At 52.4% G+C, this 23,527-nt stretch overlaps 1 protein-coding gene across 6 annotated transcripts in view; it reads right to left on the bottom strand.

Moving 5' to 3' along the window:
- The window catches only part of PPP6R2 (protein phosphatase 6 regulatory subunit 2), a 62,684-nt gene that overhangs the window by 5,869 nt on the left and 33,288 nt on the right, over positions 1 to 23,527 (bottom strand). For all 6 annotated transcript variants that reach the window (XM_074326660.1, XM_074326657.1, XM_074326661.1 and 3 more), the window contains exons 4-13: positions 21,735 to 21,921; positions 14,366 to 14,503; positions 12,987 to 13,052; positions 11,344 to 11,456; positions 10,891 to 11,004; positions 8,841 to 8,967; positions 7,804 to 7,956; positions 2,686 to 2,889; positions 2,081 to 2,145; positions 572 to 687 (exon numbers count right to left, since the gene is read on the bottom strand). In XM_074326660.1, the coding sequence (XP_074182761.1) occupies positions 572 to 687; positions 2,081 to 2,145; positions 2,686 to 2,889; positions 7,804 to 7,956; positions 8,841 to 8,967; positions 10,891 to 11,004; positions 11,344 to 11,456; positions 12,987 to 13,052; positions 14,366 to 14,503; positions 21,735 to 21,921 (1,283 nt within the window). The remainder of the gene's footprint in view (positions 1 to 571; positions 688 to 2,080; positions 2,146 to 2,685; positions 2,890 to 7,803; positions 7,957 to 8,840; positions 8,968 to 10,890; positions 11,005 to 11,343; positions 11,457 to 12,986; positions 13,053 to 14,365; positions 14,504 to 21,734; positions 21,922 to 23,527) is intronic.

The following is a 23,527-nucleotide window of genomic DNA, read 5'->3' as shown; positions in this document are numbered from 1 at the left end:
CGCTTGTCCCCTCGGGGGCCTGGCCTTGTGGGTCCTCACCGTCCGTCCCCATAAGGCCCTCCTTGACCCCTCGGACCTGCCCTGCCTCCTGACCATCCCTGGGCTCCCGTGCCCCTCAGCACCCTGGGCACACACTGCTCACGCTGGCCCGGGCATCCCCTCCCCAGCGAGGCCACATGGGCCCTTCTGAACCGCCAGCCTTCCCTTCTGAACCGAGACCCCGCCCCGGGGCTCAGTCCATGAAGTTTGGGGCCCAGGAGCTGCAGACTGTCCAGGATGTGAGAGGGCAGGGGAAGGGCCGGGTCCAGGGAACAGAGGCCACCTCCTCGGCTCCCAGACTTGTGCTAGGAAGGTCCCCAAAGCCGCCTGAGTTCAGGGAGCAGCCAGACTGTGGGTAGAAGCGTGTTGCTGGGACCCAGCGGGCGTGAGCAGCACACTGACCGGTCTCCTGTGAGCCAGCCTGAGCCGTGAACTGCCTGGAGACCGAATAGATGTCTGCCTTGCGGAACAGACACATGCCCAGGCACCCTGCGGGGAGATTCCCTGTGGGAAGGCAGGCGCATGTCCTCACCTCGGATGACCTCGCCGATGGGCGTGTGCGCGGGGCCCCTCTCCAGGTTCCGTACCACCGCGTTGGCGATCCGGGTAAGGTGGCCCATGTTCCCACGCCTCATCCCTCCGGCGGCCCTGAAAGTGAACGCAGCCCCCGAGGGTCCCCTCACAGCCTCGCCTGCCCGCGGACACTGGTTTTTGGAGAGTGCCTGCTCCGTGCCAGCCACTCACTCACTCCCTCCCAGGTGCTAACGAGGCAGATGCTGCCCCTACCTACACTGTATGGAGCAGAAAACTGGGGCGTCCGTGGGGCTCAGAGCTCGTGCACCCCACATGCACCATGAGCCCTCTGCATCGGCCCTGTGGCCCTTCCAGGGCTGCCCCCTCACCAAGTTGCAGAGCCACTGCCCGACTGGAAACCCAGCACAGCAGCAGAAGGCATGACAGGTTACTACAAATGCCCCCTGCTACAGTGCCCACTGAGGGAGCTGCAGGCTCCAGAAAGAAAAATCCAACAGGCCCCAGAGTGGGCAGGGCCTGTCACAGGCTCTCTGGCTGCACAAGTCACCACCCCCTCACTGAGCTCTAGACACAGGAAGCACACTTCCTGCCTCCTGTCCACCTCTCCATCCACGCTGCCATGAACACGTGGCTTTGCGTCCATCCTTTCTTCTGCTATACCCACAACCCAACAGGAGAGCTTTGTGTTCAATGTGCTCATGTGTCTAGAAACGCAGCACTCGGATCAGAGTGGACAGTCTGCTCTCAATACATTCTAACAGCCCGACGACGTCCCGAAGAGGAAGCCGAGGTGAGCACCTGAGATGAAGAGCCCAGCCCGACAGAGGAAGGGGTCAGGGCGGCCAGGTGGGACTGCCACAGGTGACACTGGGAAGGGCCTGTGAGCCGCCAGCCAGCCAGGGCCAAGCCCGGAGCCTGAGGACAGCTGTGAGCCGTCAAGGGCAGGTGTGCACAGAAAGGCTCAGCGCAGGGTCATACGGGTGACATGTGCACTGGGCCTGGGGCAGGACCGGCCGCCCCGTCCTGCACACTGATATTGGAGAACAGACACCGGTGGGTTCAGTCACAGCAGGATAGGGGGCTGGACGGGGAGGTGAGAGCCCCCAGGAGCAGCACCCAGGCAGTGAGGTGGTGCTGGGCAGGGGCTGCCACGCTGGACCCTGCCGGCCACACTGGGGACCTGGGTGGCCAGGACTTTCAGGCAAGGGTGACACCATCTATGTGTTTCAGAAAGAGCCCAGCTGCTCACGTGACGGGAGGCTGGATAGGGTGAGTAGGAATTGGCCTGGATGCGCTTTTGAGGGTTCGAAGGCTCAGTGAGAGAAGTCGCTGGTGCTGGGATGGGGAGACGGCAGGAGCGGGGCCACAGTGCAGGCCCTGGTGGCTCTGCCTGTCTCTCCTGGTCAGCTCCCTGCGCCCTGGCCTTTCCCAGCAGCCCCAGCGGCTGTTTCCCCAGTAGCAGGACCCCTCTCTTGAAACCCAAGCCCGAGTGCCCGGTGGTCCTCACTGTGTGTGGTCGTTGGCTTCCCAGGCTTCCAGGATCCTCTGGACCAGGCAGCACTTCTGAAACAGCTGGGGGACAGGCGGCTCTGGTCAGGCTCTGAGGGGCTTAGCAGGCAACACGCAGGTGCACGCAGGTGAGCGGAACGCTCGGGGCAAACGCAAAGGCCCGGGAATGGAGAGGCGTGTCATGTCGAGGACTCATGCACATGACTTCACCAGGTGCAGAATCCCAGTTTTCTCGTGAGACTCGGACGCATCCCAGCCCCTGCACTGCCCTCCACGGCCTCGTTACGTCACCAGCAGACATGCCAGGTTGGACGGGGCTGGCTCGGGCTGCAGCCACAATGGGCGAGACCGACGTAGGCAAACGCCCTCCCCCCCCATGCCCTCTGCCCCACCAGCTCCATGACCCTTTCTTTATGATTTCCTCTCGTGGATAAAAGGAGAACACTCCCAAGTCACATGACGATTAGAAGAGAAAACACACGAGGGATGGGGCAATGCTGGCTACAACTGCCCCCGTCAGCATGACTGTCACATGTTGATCTGGGTGGGGCTCAGCATGCCACGACGACACTCAGCAATACACCGGACACTGGCTGGACTTACGTGCATCACCATTGTGTTCTCGGGGTAGCCGGCAGCAGGCTGGGGGGTCTCTGCGGCCCCGTCCCCAGGCGGAGGCTCCATCCCGCTCTCGGATCCGCTGGCTTCCGGCCTGTCCTCGCAGACGGCATGGGAAAGAATAGCGGCTACGCACAGCTCCACTTGGAAGTGCAGGAAGTTATTCCAGGTGTATTTGAAGAATAGGTCCTGAGGCAAACAGAGGGCACAGGCCAGGCCTCAGACTGGTCCCCTCCCGAGAGAAGGACGCCGAGGCCAAGGGACGCCGAGGCAGGTAGCGGCACACCATCCCCCAGTGTCCCCTGCCGTCCAGATGGCCATCTCCTCGGACTTGGAGGCACCTGCCCTTCTCCCTGCAGCCTGCCATATCTGTCCCCTTCATCTCTGCTCTCATCTGGACACTTCCTAAGGACTTGTCCTTCTGTCTCTGTTAGAAGTTTAACTCACTTGCAGCCTCTCTTCTTTCCCAGTGTGACTTTAAAAGTCTGTATGTTCCCCAGTAAATCCACTTTAGCTACATTCTGCACATTTTACTACGTAGGACTTTTATTATTCTTCCCTTATGATTTGACCCCTGAGTCACTGGACTTATGTTAAATTCTCAGACACCTGGGGATTCTACCCAGGAGGGGACGTGAAATCAGGAGATGTACATGTGGACACCTAACCAAGGGAAGCCAGGGGGCCCCAACCCAGGCTGCACAGGCTGAGGCCCAGGGGACACTGCATGAGCACAACCCCCCTCACCAAATTCTCCCAGACCGGGGGGGGGGGGCACAGGCACAGAACAGAGGCCACAGCAGCCAGCATCCCAGACCCTCTGCTGTCTACATGGTTGGAGGGGGCGCAGGGTGGGGAGAGGGCAGACTCCACTGGGACAGACGTCCGGGCTCTACCATCACACCACAGGCTTAGGAGCAGGAGAAGGGCGGGAAGGCCACCTGCATGGCACAGTTCTCCTCCACAGAAACACAGTCCCAAATCTTGGCTTCACTTTCTTTGCCTGGGTGACCTTGGGAGACCTTGCAGGTGGCTTCACCGTGTTACCTCGTCTTCAACAGTGTCAGACCCATCTCCCAATAAAGAAAAGCCCAGACCAGATGCCTTCACTGGTGAATTCTACCAAATATTTAAAGAAGAATTATCGCCAATCTATCTAAAACTCTTCCAAAAGAACTGAAGAGGGAACACTTCCTAAATTCATTCTGTAAAGCCAGTCAGCATTGCCCTGACTCCAAAGCCAGATGAAGACATCACAAGGAAAAAACAACAACTAATGTCCCTTACGAACAGTGATGCAAAAATCCTCAACAAAATAACAGTAAACAGAATTCAGCAGCGTATTAAACAGATTACACACCATGACCAGGTGAATTTGTTCCCGGAACGTAAGGATGGTTCAACATGAAATATCAATCAATGTGATGCACTGTATTAAAAGAATAAAGGACAAAAACCACATAATTATCTCAACTGATACTGAGAAAGCATTTGAGAAAATTCAACATATTTTTTTTAAATAAAAACACTTAATAAACTAGAAAACTTCCTCAACATGATGAAGGGTGTCCAAGCCCACAGCAAACATCTACTCAGTGGTGAAAGACAGAAAGCTTTTCCTCTACGACCAGAAACAAGACCAGGATGACTGCTTCTGCCACTTCTATTCAACAAAGTACTGGAGGCTCTAGCCAGAGCAGTTAGGCAAAGAAAAGAAATAAAAAACATCCAAATTGGAAAGGAAGGAAAGTAAAATTATCTTTTTTCACAGATGACATAATCTTATATGAAGAAAATTCTACAAATTTCACATAAACTGTTAGAGCGAATAAATTCAGCAAAGTTCTAAGATACAAAATCAACACACAAAAATCAGTTGCATTTCTATACACTAACAATGAACAACTCAAAAAAAAAAAGTTCAGGAAATAATTCTATTTACAATAGCATCCAAAAGAAGAAAATATTTAGGAATAAATTAAAGTTAGAAAGCAGGTGGAAGACCTGTACACTGAAAACTACAAAACATTGTTGAGGTCCAGCCCGGTGGCTCAGGCGGTTGGAGCTCTGTGCTCCTAACACTGAAGGTTGTTGGTTCGATTCCCATATGGGCCAGTGGGCTCTCAATCACAAGGTTGCTGGTTCCTCTCCTCAACTCCTGCAAGGGATGGTGGGCTGCGCCCCTTGCAACTAGTAACGGCAATTGGACCTGGAACTGAGCTGCGCCCTCCACAACTAAGATTGAAAGGACAACAACTTGACTTGGAAAAAGTCCTGGAAGTACACACTGTTCTCCAATAAAGTCCTGTTCCCCTTCCCCAATAAAAATCTTTAAAATAAATAAATAAATAAAGGTATGATTCATTAAAAAAAAAAAAAGAAACACTGCTGAAAGAAATTAAAGAAGACACAAATGAGTGGAAAGGCCGCCGTGTTCACGGGCCGGAAGACTTGATATTGTTAAGCTGTCAAGGCTGTCCTAAGTGATCTACAGATTCAGTGTAAACTTTCTCAACATCCCAGTGCTGTTTTTTGTAGAAAGAGAAAATCCATCCTAAAATTCATATGGAATTACAAGGGACCCAAATAGAGAAAATAATCTTGGAAAAGAACAAAGTTGGACTCACGCTTCCCTGTTCTAAACTTGCTACAAAGCTGCAGTGATCAGCAGACTGTGGCAGTGGCATGAAGATGAACATATACCTCCATGGAACAGAGCTGAGAGTCAAGAAATAAACTCTCACATTTATGGTCCGTTGATTTCCAACAAAGGTGCCAAGATCATTCCAGGGGAGAGGACAGTGTTTTGAACAAATGGTGCTGGGAAAACTGAATACCCACATGCAAAAGAATGAAGCTGGACGTTTACTTTACGCTACATATAAAAATTAATTCAAAATGGATTGAAGACTTGATAGAGCTAAAACTATAAAATTCTTAGAAGAAAACATATGAGACGTTTCATGACAGTGGATTTGGCAATAATTTCTTGGCTATGACAGCAATAGATAAACTGGACTTCATTAAAATGAAAAACTTGTGTGTGTCAAAGGATACTATCAAGAGAGTGAAAAGATAACCCACAGGATGGGAGAAATTCATCTATCTGGTAAAAGTTTAATATCCACAATATATAAAGAACTCCTACAACTCAACAACCACCGAAAAAAACCAAACAATCCAATTTAAAAATGGGCAAAGGGGGCCGGCCCAGTGGCTCAGGTGGTTAACAGTGCCACAAGGTCGCTGGTGATTCCCACATGGGCCAGTGAGCTGCGCCCTCTACAGCTAAGACTGTGAACAGCTCTCCCTGGAGCTGGGCTGCTGTGAGCAACCAGAGGTTGGCATGAGCTACTGTGTGCTTCCGTGTGCTGCCGTGAGCAGCCGGTGGCCAGCGTGAGTGGCCGGCAGCCAGCGAGAGCTGCTGTGAGTGGCCGACCAGTGACCGACTGCCTCAGCCGGGGGAAGCGCAAAGCTCATAACACCAGCATGGGCCAGGGAGCTGTGTCCCACTCAACTAGACTGAGAAACAATGGCTTGCACCGGAGTGTGGGGGGATGGTGTAGGCGGGAGAAGGGAAAAAAAAAAGTGGGCAAAGGTCTTGGACAGTTGTCCAAAGACATACAGGCACATGAGAAGATGCTCAATGTCACTAATCATTAGGGAATGTAAATCAAACCATGAAATTCTTCTCACAACCATTTTGCTGGCTATTATTTAAAAAAATGGAAAACAAGTGTTGGCAAGGGTGGAGAAACTGGAACCCTCACACATTTCTAGTGGGAATGTAAAATGGTGTAGCTGCTGTGGAAAACAGTTTGTTGTTTCCTCAAGAAAGTTGAACAGAGAATTACTATATGACCTTTCAGTTCCACTTCTGGGTATTTATTCAAAAGAAGTGAAAGCAGGGACTTGAACAGGTATTTGCACATCCCATTATAGCAGCATTATTCAAAACAACCAAAAGGTGGAAGTAACCCATGCATCTATTCACCGATGAACGGATAAACCCAGTGTGACCTGTGTATGCAGTGGGACATCGTTCAGCCACAAACAGGAAGGGCACTCAGACACCGGCTACAACAGTGATGCACTGAGGACACTATAATGAGTGAGATCATCCAGACCCAAAAGACCAAGCAGTATATGATTCCATTCTCTGAGGTCCCCAGAGTAGCCAAATCCAAACAGAAAGTAAGATGTGGGTGCTGGGGCGGGGGCAGGGGAAATGGGGATCAACTGCTTAATGGTGTTTGTTTGAGAAGATAAAAAAGTTCTGCAAATAGGTGGTGGTGGTGGTTATATAAATTGTGAACGTACTTATTAATGCCACTGAACTGTACACTTGAAAATTATTAAAACGGTAAATTCTATGTTATGTATATTTTTACCACAATAAAAGTAAAAGAAGTGGGGGGAGAGAAAGAGAATTATTTTGAAGAGAGGAAAAGGAAAGGAGGTCTTTCATAACTGCCCCTCTGATCCACAGCTGGGATTTTCCAGTCACAGCCGTGTCCGACTGACCTCCAAATGCTGGAAGGACTTCTGAGGCAGTCAAGACTTCAGGCCCAGTTCCAAGGCTGGGTCTTCTGGGATTAAGATTTAAATTCAAAGAGATTTCAGCTTCCTGGGAACAGAGGCCCAGGGGCAAGGCGGAAGAGAACCCGGGGTGGGGGCCGATGCCCAGGGGCATGCTTCAGCGAGGCCCGCTCCTCTGTGCCCTCCTTCTGCAGGCAACTGGGAGGGCGTGCTGAATGGAGGAGCACTCCGCACTGGCTTGGACAGGAATCATTCGGGCAGCCTCGCTGTGGAGGACGAGGGGCCACTGCTCCTCTGGGATGTTTATGTTGAAGAGCTATAGTGAAAGTCTTAGTTTAAAGCAGCTAGTTGGAGAGGCCACAGCCATGTGACCCTATCACGCATGCTCACACTGAGCACATCCCCCTGCCACTCAGGATGCAACCAAGCCCGGGCTGGCTCCAGGACACAGTTCTCTGCAGACTGTGCTGTTCCAGGACCAAAGCAGAACGCCAGGTGGGAGAGGAAGCCCTGTGGCCCGCCCGCTGGACCCGGGCCTGTCTGCCCACCACCGTGCCCACTCACCAGCAGTAAGCCCATGGTGTTGAGCCGGCAGAGCTCCTGGTTGATGCTGGGTGTGTTTGTGTGCAGCAGTGCGGCCATGAGGCGGGCACCATGCAGACGGGCGTTCCCCAGGGGCTCCTCCAGCACGCCGATGGTGGTCAGGATCGCTTTTTTCTGCAAACACGGAAGCATCGCCAGCTGGAACCGTGCAACCCAGCATGGCCACTGCTCTCAGCTCAGGTGCCAGCTGCTCAAAGGGCCAGGGCTGCAGCTCCATGACGTGGCCGGGCTGAGAGAAGGGGTGTGGGGGTCAGGAGGGCTCAGAACCCCACTGCTCCCTGTAGGGCCTCACAAAGGAGGGAGTGAGGCTGGTCCGTGGGTCTCAGCCTGCCAGCCAAAGGGATGTGCACCTTGGCTATAAGATGCCCGGGAACACACACAGAGGAGATTGATGACAGAGCCTGCATGCGGGCAGCTCCTGATCCCACACACATAGCATAATACATCCACCTTTTCATTCACAGAAAGTTCCAGAATCCCTGCCTTTGTGATACTTACTTTCTAGCGGGGGAGGCAGACAATAAGCAAGTTGATGACTATGACAAACTGCTCACAGATCATGGTGGTGCTGAGGGCCAGCACCAGGAAAGGGGCGGGACTGTGATGAGGGAGGGTTGCTAAGTTGAGCTGGGCCCGCAGTGGGGAGTCAGCCCTCCCCTATGTGACCCAAGCACTGCCCAGAGCTGCTGAGCTGAGCAAACGGCCTCCTCTGGGACCTCGACCCTTGGCTGGGTGCCCAGGACTCAGAGGCCAGGGCAGCAATGGACTTGGGCTCTCAGGTGACCCCCTATTTCAGAACACAAGAGCCATCTAGGGGTGGCAAAACACTTGACTCCCAGGCTCCACTTAAGAGAACAGACGGACAGTCAGCAGCTGGGGGCCTGGCAATAGCAGTGCTGGGGTGTGTTCCCTCGTCCTGGATAAACCGCGGGGGCCTTTGCGAATCAGCCTCGCCTCCCATGTCTGCAGTGCACCCTGCAGCCGCCGAGCTTGTCTACCTTTGGCGGACTGAGCAGAAGCTGGTGGAAGTCCTTCAGCCGCGGCTCGATGCCGTGCAGAATGCTGCCGCTGACAGAGCACCACCTCTCCAGCCCCTGAGAAAAGGACTCCGCCAAGCCCTCTGTCCTGTGGATGAGAGGGAGACATGCCCCAGTCCTGCGTCCATCTCTCTCCCGTCCAACATCCCCTGTCACTCATCATGTCAAGGCTGGTTTGGCGGTGAGTACAGGGAGCGGCAGGCGCCCCAGGCCTTTAGAAGCTGTTCCCTGGTGACAGCCCAGAGTGCCACCTTGGCCCTGCCACCGGCCCACTCACTGCAACCACTCTGCCCCCACCTGCTGCGAGGAAAATATTCACAGCTGTACCCCCTTCTGAGAAACAGGAGACAGGACCTGTCCACAACATCTGTTGGGATTTTTCAAGCTAATTTCTCTGAGATCTTTACTGAAACACTTTTTCCAATTATAAAAGAAATATATGACCATTAGAGAGAAAAAAATTTAATACATAAAAAGATTAAAAAGCACACAAATCATCTGGCTCATCTGTTTCCCTTGTTTTTCTGTGGTCCCTTCATCAATGTGAGGTTGGACAGGGCCCTGAGAAGGGTCCCCACTCCCGGCAGAGAGGGGCTTGACCTGGTTCATGGGGACGAAAAAGTCTGTGTTCTGGTTGCATACGTGGAAAAAATGATGGTAACATCCTAATTCTGTTTTTAGATAATAAACTAATAAACACGTATTGGGTACCAGAGAGAGTGAGAAAGAGAAACTGCTAATAATGTCATGACCGAGATTAAGCCAATTTCTTGTCATTTCCGTGTTCTCTCTCCTTCCTTTTTAAAAAAGCACAGGCTGTCTGTCAGTGCTGGGGCTACAGTGGCACCGCCTGCAGTGCAAGGAAACGGGTCTTACAGGCACCTCAGGTCAGACCACTGCCAGGCACGGATGGGACACAGTGGACACGTGTGCACACCCACCCCACACACTGGGCCCTCACACACGTGTGCACATATATGCATACAGACATGTGCACACACCCACCCCACACACCGGGCCCTCACACACGTATGCACATATATGCACACAGACACATGAGCACACCGACCCCACACACCGGGTCCTCACACACACGTGTGCACATGCATGCATACAGACACGTGCGCACATCTATCCCCACACACCCTGTGCCCTTACACACATGTGCACACATATGCACACACACATGTGCAACCCACCCCCACACTGGGCCCTCACACACGTGTGCACATATATGAACACAGACACACATTTCAACCCACCCCCACACACTGGGCCCTCACACACATGCGCACATATATGCACACAGACACACGTGAGCACACCCACACCCACACACAGGGCCCTCACACATGTGTGCACATATATGCATACAGACATGTGCGCACACCCACCCCCCACACCCTTGCCCTCACACATACATGTGCACATAGAAGCATACAGACACGTGTGCACACCCACCCCCACACACCAGGCCCTCACACACACATGTGCACACATATGCACAGACACGTGCACACCCACACCCACGCCCTTGCCCTCACACATAAATGTGCACATATATGCAGACACGTGCACACACACCCGATACAACTTGTGCACTCACACATACATGTGCACATATATGCAGACACATGCATGTACACCCACCCCACACACACCTTGTGCCCCCCCACCACACACGAGTGTGCAATATATGCACACACACACCACACCACTCCGCACACAAGTGCTGTGGGGCCTCGTTGGGACCCACCAGCCACCCCTACTCCGCAGACGTAGCTACACAAACTGCACACTGTGAGGACCTTCAGGCTGAGGTGGGAACGTGACTGACGGTGAAGGTTGAAGGGGACTGGCCACAGCCATGAATTTTCCCTTGTCAGCAAGGAGGTCTAGTCACATGATTGCTGCGTAACTGCAAATGAGTTAGAAGCACAGCACACCAGAGCACTCACGTCACGGAGGGCCGCATCTCGCCGTCACGCAGTCTCCCCCCGTGGGCACTCACCCAGCCCGCCTGACTTCCAACAAGGTGAGTAACACCTGCGTCCCACTGACGAGGCAGCTCTCAGTCTGGTCCCCATCGAACATGTTCCTCAGAAGCTGCTCCACACAGTCCTGCCTGTCACACACACACGGGTCACCCCTGGCAGGGCAGACGCACAGACCGAAGGCCCATGGACGGTCTCTCCTCCCCATGGACAAGTGACACCCTGCAAGCTGGCGGGCTTGGGTCGGGCTCCAGGCCAAGCCCCCGGGTGCTCACGCTGCTCCTGTCCCCTGGAGACCCTCCAACTGAACTCGGGAGCAAGGCGAGCATCTCAGGGCCAGCTCATCAGAGCCCGAATCCAGGCAGGTGCCGTGTTGCCGGACTTCAGAGCAGGGCTTGGGGACGTCCTCACGGCTGCAAAGGACCCAGCACCCACCCCGCCAGGCCCAGCAGCACCGCGGCCACACTCACGACTCCAGCACTGCGAGGAGGGGGTCGGGCTCTGCAGCCTCTTGCAGCTGGCTGCCCTGCTCTCTGCCCAGCCGGATGATGTCACAGAGGGTCTGGGAAGCATTGGACTGCCTCTGGAAAGACAAGGAAGCCAGGACAAGTGTCAGCAGAGCCAGCCTGCTGCACAGTCGGGGCGGCCCTGCTGCCTCGTTCTCTGAAAGGTGCTGGACTCTCTCTGACCCCATTCACTTCAGAGATGCCTGCTCTGCGTTCCCACTGTCAGGATGCGGGTCTGCTCAGGCTTTTAGCTCTACTGAACCATCGCCAGGAGCTCACAGGGCTCTCCACGGTCAAGTGTGCCGTGCAGGGACTGCTCCATCCCTTGGACCCGTGTGGAGCTGCTGCACAAGTGACCACATTACCAATATGGTATTTGAAATAAATTACCAATGTGGTATTCAGAATGAGCCCTGTGAGCGCCTGCAAACACACGTCATACAGAGGAAACAGGACGCAGCTCTCCCTCCCGAGGTCACGCTCACCCATGACCATCTGGAATGTCTGCCTCAGTGCCCTTGCCCAGAGTGGGGGCGGCCCGCGGGTTGGGTGAATACAATGAAAAACTCAGCCCCTGGCTCTTGGAGGGAGCAGCCGCACACGCAGCCCTGATGCGCACGCTGAGGCACACTGGGCTTAAGGTCGTGCCTGAACAACTATTTTAGGGGAAAATGAAAGCAGCAGGTAGGTGTGTGGCCTCCCACCTGCCCGTGGGCCTGGGCACAGCCAGTCAGCCCCAACGCTCTCACACTTGGGACAGCAGTGGGCTGACGGGAACAAAGAACAGAGTGGGAGTGGCCTGGAAGCAGCTACAGCTCAGGTGCCAGTCTGCACCACTGTCCTCAGAATTGCTGAGGACGGCATGTTTCACTTTGTCATGGGGAGAAAAAGGCCTATCAGGATGCACTCCAAATTCTCAGCAGTGGCTCCACAGGGAGTGGGGAGGGGCCGGGGAAGGAAGCCCCTACGTGCTTCTGCATCGGCAATGGGGCTTCCTCCCACAGCTCACACCCTTGTAGACCCCATCTCCTCAAGTATGGGCTACCACTAGCCACTCACTTGTAGGGACTTCACCCCTAAGAGGACTTTGCAGAGTGAGTTCCATCTTGCTCTCTCCCAGGGAAGCCAGCAGCCACGCAGCGAGCTGCCCTGTGGAGGCCCCATGGCATGGAGCTCAGGGTGGCATCAGCCAATAGCCCTCAAGGAACTGAGTGACCCTGGAAGCGGGCCCTCCCCAAGCTGAGCCCTGAGATGCCCTATGAGTGACCCTGGGCAGAGGACCTGCTAAGCAGTGTCCAGATCACTGACCCACAGAAGCTGAGATGAAAAACACTTGTCATAAGCAATTAAGTTTGGAGTAATTTGCTATTCAGCCATAGACAACTAATACAATTCTGTTTAAACTGTTTTTTTATAATAGGTATGTAGTATTTTTTAGTAAAAAGAAAAAGTCTAAAAGTCATGCTGGATTAAAGGAAGAAAATATGTAACTGGTCCTCGTCTGAGGACAGGGGTACCTGCCCCTCAGACAGCAGCAGAGGGCTCCCCAACAGCCCGGCGAGGGGCCCCTCCTGCACGAAGGCGGGCTGTGTGAGCGCCATACTCACGTCTTCATCCTGACTCGGATGGATCAATTCTACGAGTCTCTGGATGATCTTCTCTTCATTGAGCCACTGAAAGGGAGAAGGAGGCCATTCCGGGATGCTGCGCCCCTTCATGTGGAAAAAGTCCAGGGGCGCCCAGCTCCGTGACACACGTTTTCTGCCCGACACGTGTGTCTACCCAGACCCAACAGAACAAGCAGTGACCAAATTCTGGGGGGACCCCCCCAAGTTTATAAAGGAGGGAATCACTGTGCACACAGCCTAATGGTGCAGACTCTTAAACATCCGCAAGCTCTGACTTCAGGACATCTAGGAAGACGGCATGAGCTGGAGCTGGAGCCCGGAGCCACCCCAGCACCAGGGGATGGGCTCTCCCAGTGCACGTGGCCTAGTGGGATGCGGGGCCGCTCAACCTCTGCCCCTGCGGCGCCCAGGCCTTTCCAAGACCAGCAGCAGAACACGCTGGCAAGGCCACAGGAGACTGAGAACTGAAGTGCCTGGTGCCGCCCAAGGTCCACAGGCGATGGGGGCCCAGGCCGATTAGACGGGGTCACGACCGGCTTCCCCAGCACACCTCCTCATGCACAGCGGGGCAGCCTGCGCCCTAGGACGGCTCAGTGCAGTCAGTGCCGGCTCCCACTCACTCTGAAGAGCAGCTGAAGTGTACACTGCACGCGCTGTGAACCACTGGCTTTTAGGATGAGTGCTTAGTGGGGGTTCTCCACAGCAAAACCAGTTATAACCTACAACTGAGCACAACCGTCCCCTCATTCCAGGAGCTGGAAAACGGCAGCAAGGACCAACAGTTTGCTTTGCTTTACTTGCATGACAAACAAAATCCACCAACACAAGTGAACAGGGGCCTGGCACTGGTTTCCTAGGCTCTCCTCTGGGCTGAGAACCCACCCCTCTCCTGGGACAGCACTCGGGAGCTACGGGTAGGGCCTCGGGCTGTGAACGCCGGGCAGACCAGACAGCGCACACGCTCCAGGACACAACAGGCCACCTCGGTCTTTGCCATTTCTCTGCATGGAACCCTTGGCAGCTGGTGCTTTCCTCACGGTGAGTGGCTGCAGAGCCAGCCCGAATGAGCTGCTCCGAGGCCATGGGGGCACTGGCAGGTGGTGGTGGTGAGGAATGCTCATTTCTGCTCCTCACAGAGCAGAGGCTGAGCGTGGGGGAGAAGAAGCACTCAGGACAAGGCGGCGAGTGCCGGGTCCAGACCCGCCTGGACAAGGACCTGATGACCCCAAGGGAGACAGCCATGGGATGGAAAGCGGGGGCGCGGGGCCCTGAGCCCTTCCGCTGCGGCCAGCCTCCCGTGCCGGCACCCACCGCACACCCACCGCACAGGAGACGGCGCCGAGAGGAGCCACACTCACGTGCAGGACTTCCTGCCGCAGCCCGGCTGGCTCCACGCAGCTGACCAGGCGCAGCAGCAGGTCCATGAGAGCCGAGGTGCCGAGGTGCCGCAGCACCAGGCTGACGAACCCGTCCTTCTTCCGCAGGAACACGGTCACCTGCAAGCCAGCAGCTGGTCAGCGGGCAGCGCGGGCCTGCCGCCGCCAGACAGCCCCACGGGCCCTCGGGGAAACCATGAACTTTCAGTTAGACTGAGCAGAGATCGGAGAAAGGCCTCTGCAAGAACACAGGCAAGTTCCCAGGGGACACAGGGGGCCCCGGATGACGGAGATCTGCGTGCAGCTGGGCCTTTATCCAACATGACGTGAACACCCCGAGTGAACTACACTGGCTGCTGTGCGCACCAGCCACTCAGCACATGTGAGCTCAAGCTTCTCACCGGAAATGTCCAGGGTAGACAGCTGAGCCAAGAGGCAATGGTCACTGCACAGCCCTGGGGCACAGGGTGCCAACCCACACAAGACAGCCCGGTTGCTAACAAGCCCCACGACTGGTTGGAGGGACTGAGGTTTTAGAAAAGCAGCAGCTGGGGCCGCTGGTTGGTTCAGTTGGTTAGAGTGCAGTGCTCATTAACACCCAGGTTGCCAGTTCGATTCCCACATGGGGCAGTGAGCTGCGCCCCCTGCAACTAAAGACTGAAAATGGCAACTAGTCTGGGAGCTGAGCTGCACCCTCCACAACTAGATTGAAAAAAAAAAAACAACAACAAAGAAAAACAACGACTTGACTTGGAGCTGATGGATCCTGGAAAAACACACTGTTCCCCAGTACTCCCCAATTAAAAAAAATTAAAAAAAAGAAAAGCAGCAGCAGTGATGTGTGGCTAGCTGGCGACCAATGTCAACAAAATGTGGGCAGCCTAAGTATGAAGCCACTGTGAGGGTATAGGGGGCACAGCACACAGCACCGATTAGCGGGTGCCCAGGAGGGAGCTGTAGGTGGGTGTGGAAGTGAAGGTGAGGGAGCCTGGGCAGAGGTGAGGGAGCCTAGGAGGAGACCTCCTTGGCTACGTGTCTGCAAGTACAGCTCAGGTTTGCCACAGAGATGAAGTGCCAGCATTCCAGGCCACGGTGCTGAGATGGACCCAGGGTTCGCCTGGGAACTTTGATCTTTGTAGCCAATACAAGCCTAATCAAAATTCACCAGGGCTTTTTGGGGGATGGGCAGTGGAGAAGGTGGAAACAAACTCATCCTAAAATAATGCAAAAGGCAAAAAACAGTAAAAACAATCTTGGAGAAAAACAAAGTGAGAGGACCAACTCTGGACTATCAAGGCTACAGTAATTAAGATAGTGCATGTCGGTGCAATTACAAAGAGAACAGGATGAAGTGCAGAACAGACACATACACGAGTCACTTGGTTTGTGACAACGGGGCATTGTAAAGCAACTGAGAAAGAATGACCTTATCAATAAATGGTGCTGGGTCAACTGGATATGCGTGCTTTTAAAAATTACTTCAACTTTATACCACTTACAACACTTAATTCCAGGTGGATTGTGGATAGAAATATAAAAGGTAAAACAATATAGCTTCTAAAAGATAATACAGAAGAATGTTTTCATGACTATGAAGCAGGCAAAAGTTTCTTAACAGAACCAAGAAAACACCAACCACAAATAAAAAGAGTTATGAACTGGACTACAAGAGGATCAGAGTCTTGCTCATTGCAGAGTAAGGAAAAGTAAAACAGGCAAGTCAGAGTGGGAAAAAAATCAACAAAGCATTTGTGTCCACGAAATATGGAAAATTCCCACAAATTCCAAAAGAAGAGACAGCCTAGTAAAAAATGAGCAAGAAACTGCACAAAAGAAAATACCCACAGCATTCACCCTTTTCAGTTACCAGGGAGGTGCAAATCAAAAGCACAACGCTCTACTGTATCACACAGCCCCCCCCGCCAATGGCTCACAGAAAGGCTGATGGTATCACAGGTGAGTGCGGGAGGGGCAGCAGGAGCTGGCTCTGCTGGGGCAGGGGGCAGTGGCTGCAAACTGGCTCAGCCACTTTCATATCCACTCAAGCTTACCCCACACATGTCTCAGTTATGAACGTATTATGTAACACCACAGCAACCACTAAAAACCTATTCTAACAAACACTACAGGTCAATCACACTGAAAAACTTTAAACTGTCAAGTAATCCACGGGAGGAAGGGGAAAAAAGAAAAAACCGAGAAATGAAACACAGTGGGAACCCAAACAGAAAACTACAAGTAAAATGGCAGTCATAAGCCCTAACATCTCCATAATTACATAAAATTAAAAGGCCTAAATATGCCAATTAAAGACAGGCCAAAAAAGTAGAAAAAAAACACATGACCAAACTATATGTTTTCTGCAAGAAATTCACTTCAACAATCCACACAAAAAAACTGTATACAAATGTTCACAGCAGCTTCATTTATTAATAGTCAAAAAAACTATAAACAACTAATAGTTAAAAAAAGTATAAACAACTAAAATGTCCTTCAATGGGTAAGTGGCTAAACAAACTGTGGTCCATCCAGACTATGCAATACTATACAGTATTAAAAAGGAAGTGTAATTATACCTGTGAAAAGAGCCCTTATCTTATAGTCTTACAGATATACATACTGAATAAAGTAGTTACATATAAAATGATATGATATCTGGGATTTGATTCGAAATAATCTGGGATGGGGGTTGGAAATAAGCGGTGTAGAAGAAATACGATTGCTCATGAACAGATAATTGTTAAGCTGTGTGACAGAGGCATAGGAGTTCATAAACTATATTCTCTAACTTATGAATGTTTGAAATCATCTATAATGAGGAGGTAAGAATACGCCGTAAGTCCTCTCTGTGGAAACATGACAGGAACACGCACTGTAGCAGTGATATTATGATTTGGTAGAAATATGTATTTGCCCCCCTTCCCATTTCTGGCTCACAGGTCCTAAAAACCTTGGAATTTCCTAAGTGTTGATTTGGTAAGTCTTTTGTTATGTAATGAGGTGACTTTTGGACCCCACCCAAGAGTGGGGGCTGGTTGCCTGCTGGAGCCAACCATGTGGTTGGAGGTCTGAAACTTTCAGTCCCACCCCCGATTTCCAGGGAGGGGACAGGGTCTGTCAATGGCCAATGATTTAGTCAACCACGCCTACACATGAAGCCGCCATGGAAACCCAAAAAGACATGGTAGGCCTCACTCAGAGAGCTTCCATGTACAGCTGTGAGGGATCCCAAGTTCCATGAGACAGAGCGCCTCCATTCAGGACCTGGCACTATGGATCTCTGCATTCGGCTCCTGATTCGTGTCCTTTGTAATCAGTCGGTAATCTAGTGAGTTAATGGGTTTTCCCGAGTTCTGTGAGATGTTCTAGCAAATTAACCGAACCCAAAGAGGGGGTTGTGAGGACCTCTGATTTGGAGCCAGTTGGTGAGAAGCACAGGTGACAGCTGGGCTTGGGACTGGCCTCTGAAATGGAGGGTGGTCTCGTAGGACTGAGCCTTTCACCTGTGGAATCTGATTTTATCTCCAGGTAGACAGTGTCAGAATTGAGCGGAAAACTCAGACACCCTGCTGGCGTCCGAGAATTGTTTGCAGGGAAGCCTCCACACACACATTGGAACAGGGTACAGGAGCCACTTTTAGCAGCCCTATGAGAGCACACTGTGAAAACAAGCCATCTCCTGGGTTATGGGTACAAATGCTGGGGCAGCAAACACGGATGCTGTTTACTAGCAAGAACATGGCAGTTCTATAGGAAAAAACGTATGAGATCTACTTCTAAGTGAAAAAAGCACTTTGCCATATTCAGGATATAATGTCATTATGTGAAAATAAAAGTGCAGCTGACTCTTGAGCCACATGGGTTTGAACTGCGCGGGTCCACTGAAACGTGGGTATCTTTCAATAAATACATTGGAGATATTTTTGGAGATTTGTGACAATTTAAAAAACTCACAGAAGAATGGCATTGCCTAGAAATACCCAAAAAAATGAAGAAAAAGGTATGTCACGAATGCATAAAATATATGCAGACACTAGGCTATTTTGTCATTTATTACAATAAAATACTCGTATACAGAAATCTATTATAAAAAGTTAAAATTTATCAAAACTTACACAAACAAGACCATACATAGGGCCATTCACAATAGAGAGAAATGCAAGTAAACATAAAGGTGCAGTATTCAATCATAACATATAAAGTTAACTGTAGTGCATACTACAGTAAAGATCGACCGTCGTGCACGTTACGGTAATGACCAACTGTACTACATACTACGGTAATGATCGTTGGCCGCACATACTATGCTAATGACTGTGGTACCTACTACAGTAATGACCAACTGTAGTACACACTATGGCAATAATCGACGGCTGTACATACTACGGTAATGACTGACTGTAGCACATACTGTACAACTGTAATAATTTGGTAGCCACCTCCTGTTGCTATTGCTACATGCTCAAGTGTTTCGAGGATCCGCTTACAATGTCATGTGATGCTAATCATCGCCACGTGAGTTTGTCTCTCCAGTAAATTGCGTGTCGCAGTGAAAAGCAATCCCTCACGGTTCTCATGTATCTTTCATCACGTTTAGTGCAATACCGTACACCTTGAATAACACCAAGGGACCCATACGAAGTGCCACTGGTGATGCTGGAAGTGCTCTCGAGAAAAGTCATGGCGTTGAGTGAAAAAGCTGAATTGCTTGACATGTACTGTAGACTGAAGTCTGCAGTGAGGGTTGCCTGCCATTTCAAGATGAATGAATCTAACGTAAGGAAAGGGAAACCCGTGAAGCCGTCACTGCGGCTACACCAGCAAGCTCAGAAACCTTGCACTTCTTGCGAAATGCCTTTATCTCATGTTGAAAATGCAGCTTTTATGTGGGTGCAAGATTATGATAAGGCAGGCACACCTACAGATTAATATGATTCGAGAAAAAGCAAAGTCATCATGTGACAAAGGAAAAGGAAGGGGAATGATCTAAAGCTGGAGAATCTAATGCCAGCAAAGGATGGTTTGATAATTTTAGAAAGAGGTTTGGCTTAGAAAATGTCAAGATAACAGGAGAAGCAGCTTCTGCCAATGAAGAGGCGGCAGACGAGTTCCCAAACTCATTAAGAAAATCGACGAGGAGAAAGTATTTGCCTGAACAGCTTTTTAAAGCACATGAAAGTGCCCTATTCTGGAAAAATAAGCCACAAAGGACATTCCTTAGTAAGGAAGAGAAGTGAGCACAGTATTTAAGGCAGGAAGGGCCGGGCTAACTCCACTGTTTTGTGCCAACGCATTCGGGTTATTGATCAGGACCGCCCTGATCTGTAAGCTGCTCCCCTGGAGACCTGAAGGGAAAGGATACCCAACTGCCAGCCGTGGTTGTACAAGGAAGGCCTGGACAATGAGAACCCTTTTCCTGGATTGGTTCCATCAATGCTTTGTCCCTGAGGTCAGGAAGTACCTGGCCAGCAAGGGACTGCTTTTAAGTCCTCTTGATGCTGGACAGCGCCCCTGGCCGCCCAGAACCCCATGACTTCAACACAAAGGCATTGAAGTGACTTCCTTGCCCCAAACATGGCGTCTCTAATTCAGCCTCTAGCTCAGGGGGTCATAGGACATTAGGGCTCATCACACACGGTCTCTATGGAAAGGACTGTCAACACCAGGAAAGAGAACCCGACAGAGAGAACATCATGGAAGTCTGGAAGCATTACACCACTGAAGGTGCATCGTTGTTACAGAAAAAGCCGTGAAAGCCATGAAGTCCGGAACAATATTAATTCCTGCTGGAGAAAACCGAGTCCAGATGCTGCATGACCTCACAGGATTCACGACAGAGCCCATCGAGGAAATCATGGGAGAAACTGTAGATGTGGCAAAAAGGTGGGGGGTCCCAAGATATGGATCTTGGAGTAATTCAAGAGCTAACAGCCACGACACCAGAGGAATTAACAGAAGACAACTTGTTGGCGACAAGCGCTTTCGAACCAGGGCCAGGCAATGAGAAGACGACGGAGAAACAGCAGTGCCAGAGAACAACTGACATTAGACAGTCGGCAGGAGGGAGCCAATTACTCAGGACTGCCTCTGACTTCTTTTATGACACGGGCACTGAAACTACAGCAAACGGTAGAAGGAGTGGGACCGCACAGAAACATTTTTAGAGAAATGAAAACGTAGAATGTAGTCCAGAAAGTCACAGCAAAGGTACCTGCCTCTGCGCCCCCTCAGCCCGCCCTCACCCCCCTCCCACTCAGCATGAGGGTGAGGACAGTCTCCACTTAGTGAGCAGTCAGTGCCCCTTGGGGCACTCACGGAACAGACTCTCCCGCTGTGTGGTGAGCGTCTTTGTGTGTGAAAATCTGGAACTGGACGTATCATCACCACTGTCGCCTAAGTATCCATCACGTAGCCCATGAGCGGCCAGCCTCCCCTTACCAGGCGTAAACCGAGTGATACGTAGCATGAAATTAACGACCTGTTAGTTTTTTACTGTTTCTGACTTTGTTTTCAAATCATTACAGTGCCGTGCAGCACGGCTCGCTCTTGTAATTAACGAATCTGCGTATCAGGCTGGCACCAGCTTCTCAGAGCTGCAGAGACACATGTGACATATTGGTTTCCTCCCTGACTGCACATCTGATATTAAACAGGTATGGCTAATATTTCGGGGTGTGACGATGCAACCTGCTCAGCAACGTCCTGTCCCCTCCTGGAGTATAGTTACTCTGAGAAGAAAGGAAGTCCTTATACTTCAGAGGTACAGACTGAAGTATCGACAGAAAGAATGCTATGGCCTCTGGGATCTGTTCAGAACGAACCCACTGGGGTGGAGGAGAGGGGACAGAGGTGGGAGGAGGCTGGCAGGACCAACTGCTGGAGCCCCGCCCGCTCCGTGTCCACAGAGCATCAGGCAGAGCGTGAGGCAGTCTCAGGTGCAGACTCCAGCAAGACCATGTTCCAGCAGGTGGAACACAGACACTCACGATTCTGACAGAAGCCCACTCCTACAAATTTCATTTGTTTTGAAACAGAACGTGCCCCTGACACATGGTCACCTGCCACCTCCACAGATGGAGCAACAGGCCTTAGAAGGTGGGCGTCCTATAATCCTGCCATGACTCAGGCATGTCCCTGGACCTCATGTCTGTGACTGGTCGGTGACAGGACAAGCTGGCCTAGTTCCCGGGGTGGTCCAGAGCTGGCCAGCAGACATCCCTCTGGGGGAGCCAACTCGCACACCAGCAGCCCACCTGTGAGGAACAGCCAGGAACGCTGCTCCCCACCGCCCAACGACGTGGTCGCACCAGCCATGCCGGCCATCCCCAACCACAGGCCGCGGTAGTTTTACCTGCTCAGTCTTTCTTGCAATGAGGTTGCCAATGGTCTTGCTGAAGAAACTGGCGAGCAGAGGATTGAGGGGCGGCTCACGGTCCAAGAAGTCGTAAAGAAGGTTCAGCAAAGTCTCGTCCCCTCCCAGTCTGTCGTTGACCTGCGGCACGTCACATGTCAGCAGCTCACAGGCCGTGTTTGGGTACCTGCAAGGGTACAACGCAAGCAACTGAAGGTGCAATCAGACTTCTCCGACCCTCTCAGGAAGCAGGTCCACGGCTAAGAAAAACCATGCCAGACCTTGGAACAGAATGAAAAGGGCCTTTGCCTGGCCCCTCACACCTGCGCCCTCCGGGCTCCCTGACCTCTCGCCTCCTGCACCGTCACAGCATGCCCGGCCTGTTCTCTCCCTCTCCCCTCTACGCCCTTCCTATCCCTTTGTACCAACGAGCACAGAGCCAGCTTGTCCCTAGACTGAAGAAATGCTGCACTAGCAGCTTACCGTGCAGTGCGTGCCAGTTATGGGGTGTGCAGGCAAATTATAAAGCAGCACCCATGCATGTAAATGACGTATATTACTCCTCTGATACAAATGACAGGCTACAGGAGACTCCTTGTCCCATGACATCACCATGCCCCCGGCTTCCCCCTGACAGACATGGGCTCACTGCCGTCGCCCTGCGACAGCCACGCCTCCCCAGCAACCTGCCGCATCCAGGACAGAGCCCGCGACCACAGTGCCAGCGACAATGCCCAGTGCCACATCTGGGTGCATGTCTGGGGATGCAAGTGAGGGTGCCAGGCCCAGAGAAGGAGGAACCCGATGGGAGCATCCTGTGGGGCTGACTGGAGCACACCTGGCACTAGAGGGGACAAGCTGTGCAGCCTCAGGCACATGACCTAACTTCTCTGTGTCTGGGCTTCCTCAGCTAACTGTGGAAGTGTGAGCGCCCACCCTCCTCACAAGGCCATGACAGCAGAGCAGTGCCCAGCACACAGGCAGCCTGGGTCAAGGTCAGCCTGTGTGCCCCTCCTGCTCCTGGTAGCCACCACCACAGACCCCAGCATGAGCCTAACCTAGGTGGTCACTGTGGATTGGCGCAAGGGGCCTGGGGTTGGTGGGGTGTGGAAGGGAGGCCACGGGGTCTCAGTCTGGCTATGGAGTGGCGTCCTCATCAGACCACAGAAGAAGGCGCCTTCTAGAGCTCAGGAGACAGCGTTGCGTGCAGGTGGGGCCCGAGAGACCGCCGGTCATAAGGAGGCCCAGCCGCAGGCAGTGCTACAAGCACCTCCGGCCACAAAAGCGGCCCTGACATGGGCGTGGCCAGTCCTAGGAGGGGTGGCCAGTGCCCACATCGGGGCCTGTTACAAGGGTCTGACGAGGTGGCTCAGCACCGTGGACGTGCGCTGTGATAACCAGCATGATGGACATTGTACGGCCGCCAGGAGCGGGCCAGAAGGGGCCTGCACAGAGTGCAGGCCAGAGCCAAGCCTCGCAGTGCGTCACGCAGGCAGAGAGTTGCCCAGTGGACTGCAAACAAGAGGATTCACACTGAGCGGCAAGAGAGAATCAAGCCCCAGAGAAGTGCGCTGACTGCCCCCTGCAGGAAGCCTTCCAGAGCCAGCGGCACAGCCCCGCGTGCGCACGCACCAGGCGAGCGAGCTCCAAGGCCCTGCGGCTGTGAGGTCTGTCTAGGCGGAGGGGTGTGCTTTCAACAGGATGTTACACGATTCTTAAAAAAAGGGACTGTGTTAGTAGATTATAAAGTTTATACAAGGAATAGGAATTCCAGTGAAACATGCAAATCAAAC

This window comes from Rhinolophus sinicus, linkage group LG02 (assembly GCF_036562045.2).
Source record: "Rhinolophus sinicus isolate RSC01 linkage group LG02, ASM3656204v1, whole genome shotgun sequence".
Classification (NCBI taxonomy): domain Eukaryota; kingdom Metazoa; phylum Chordata; class Mammalia; order Chiroptera; family Rhinolophidae; genus Rhinolophus; species Rhinolophus sinicus.
This window is presented reverse-complemented; position numbering and strand designations above follow the sequence as displayed.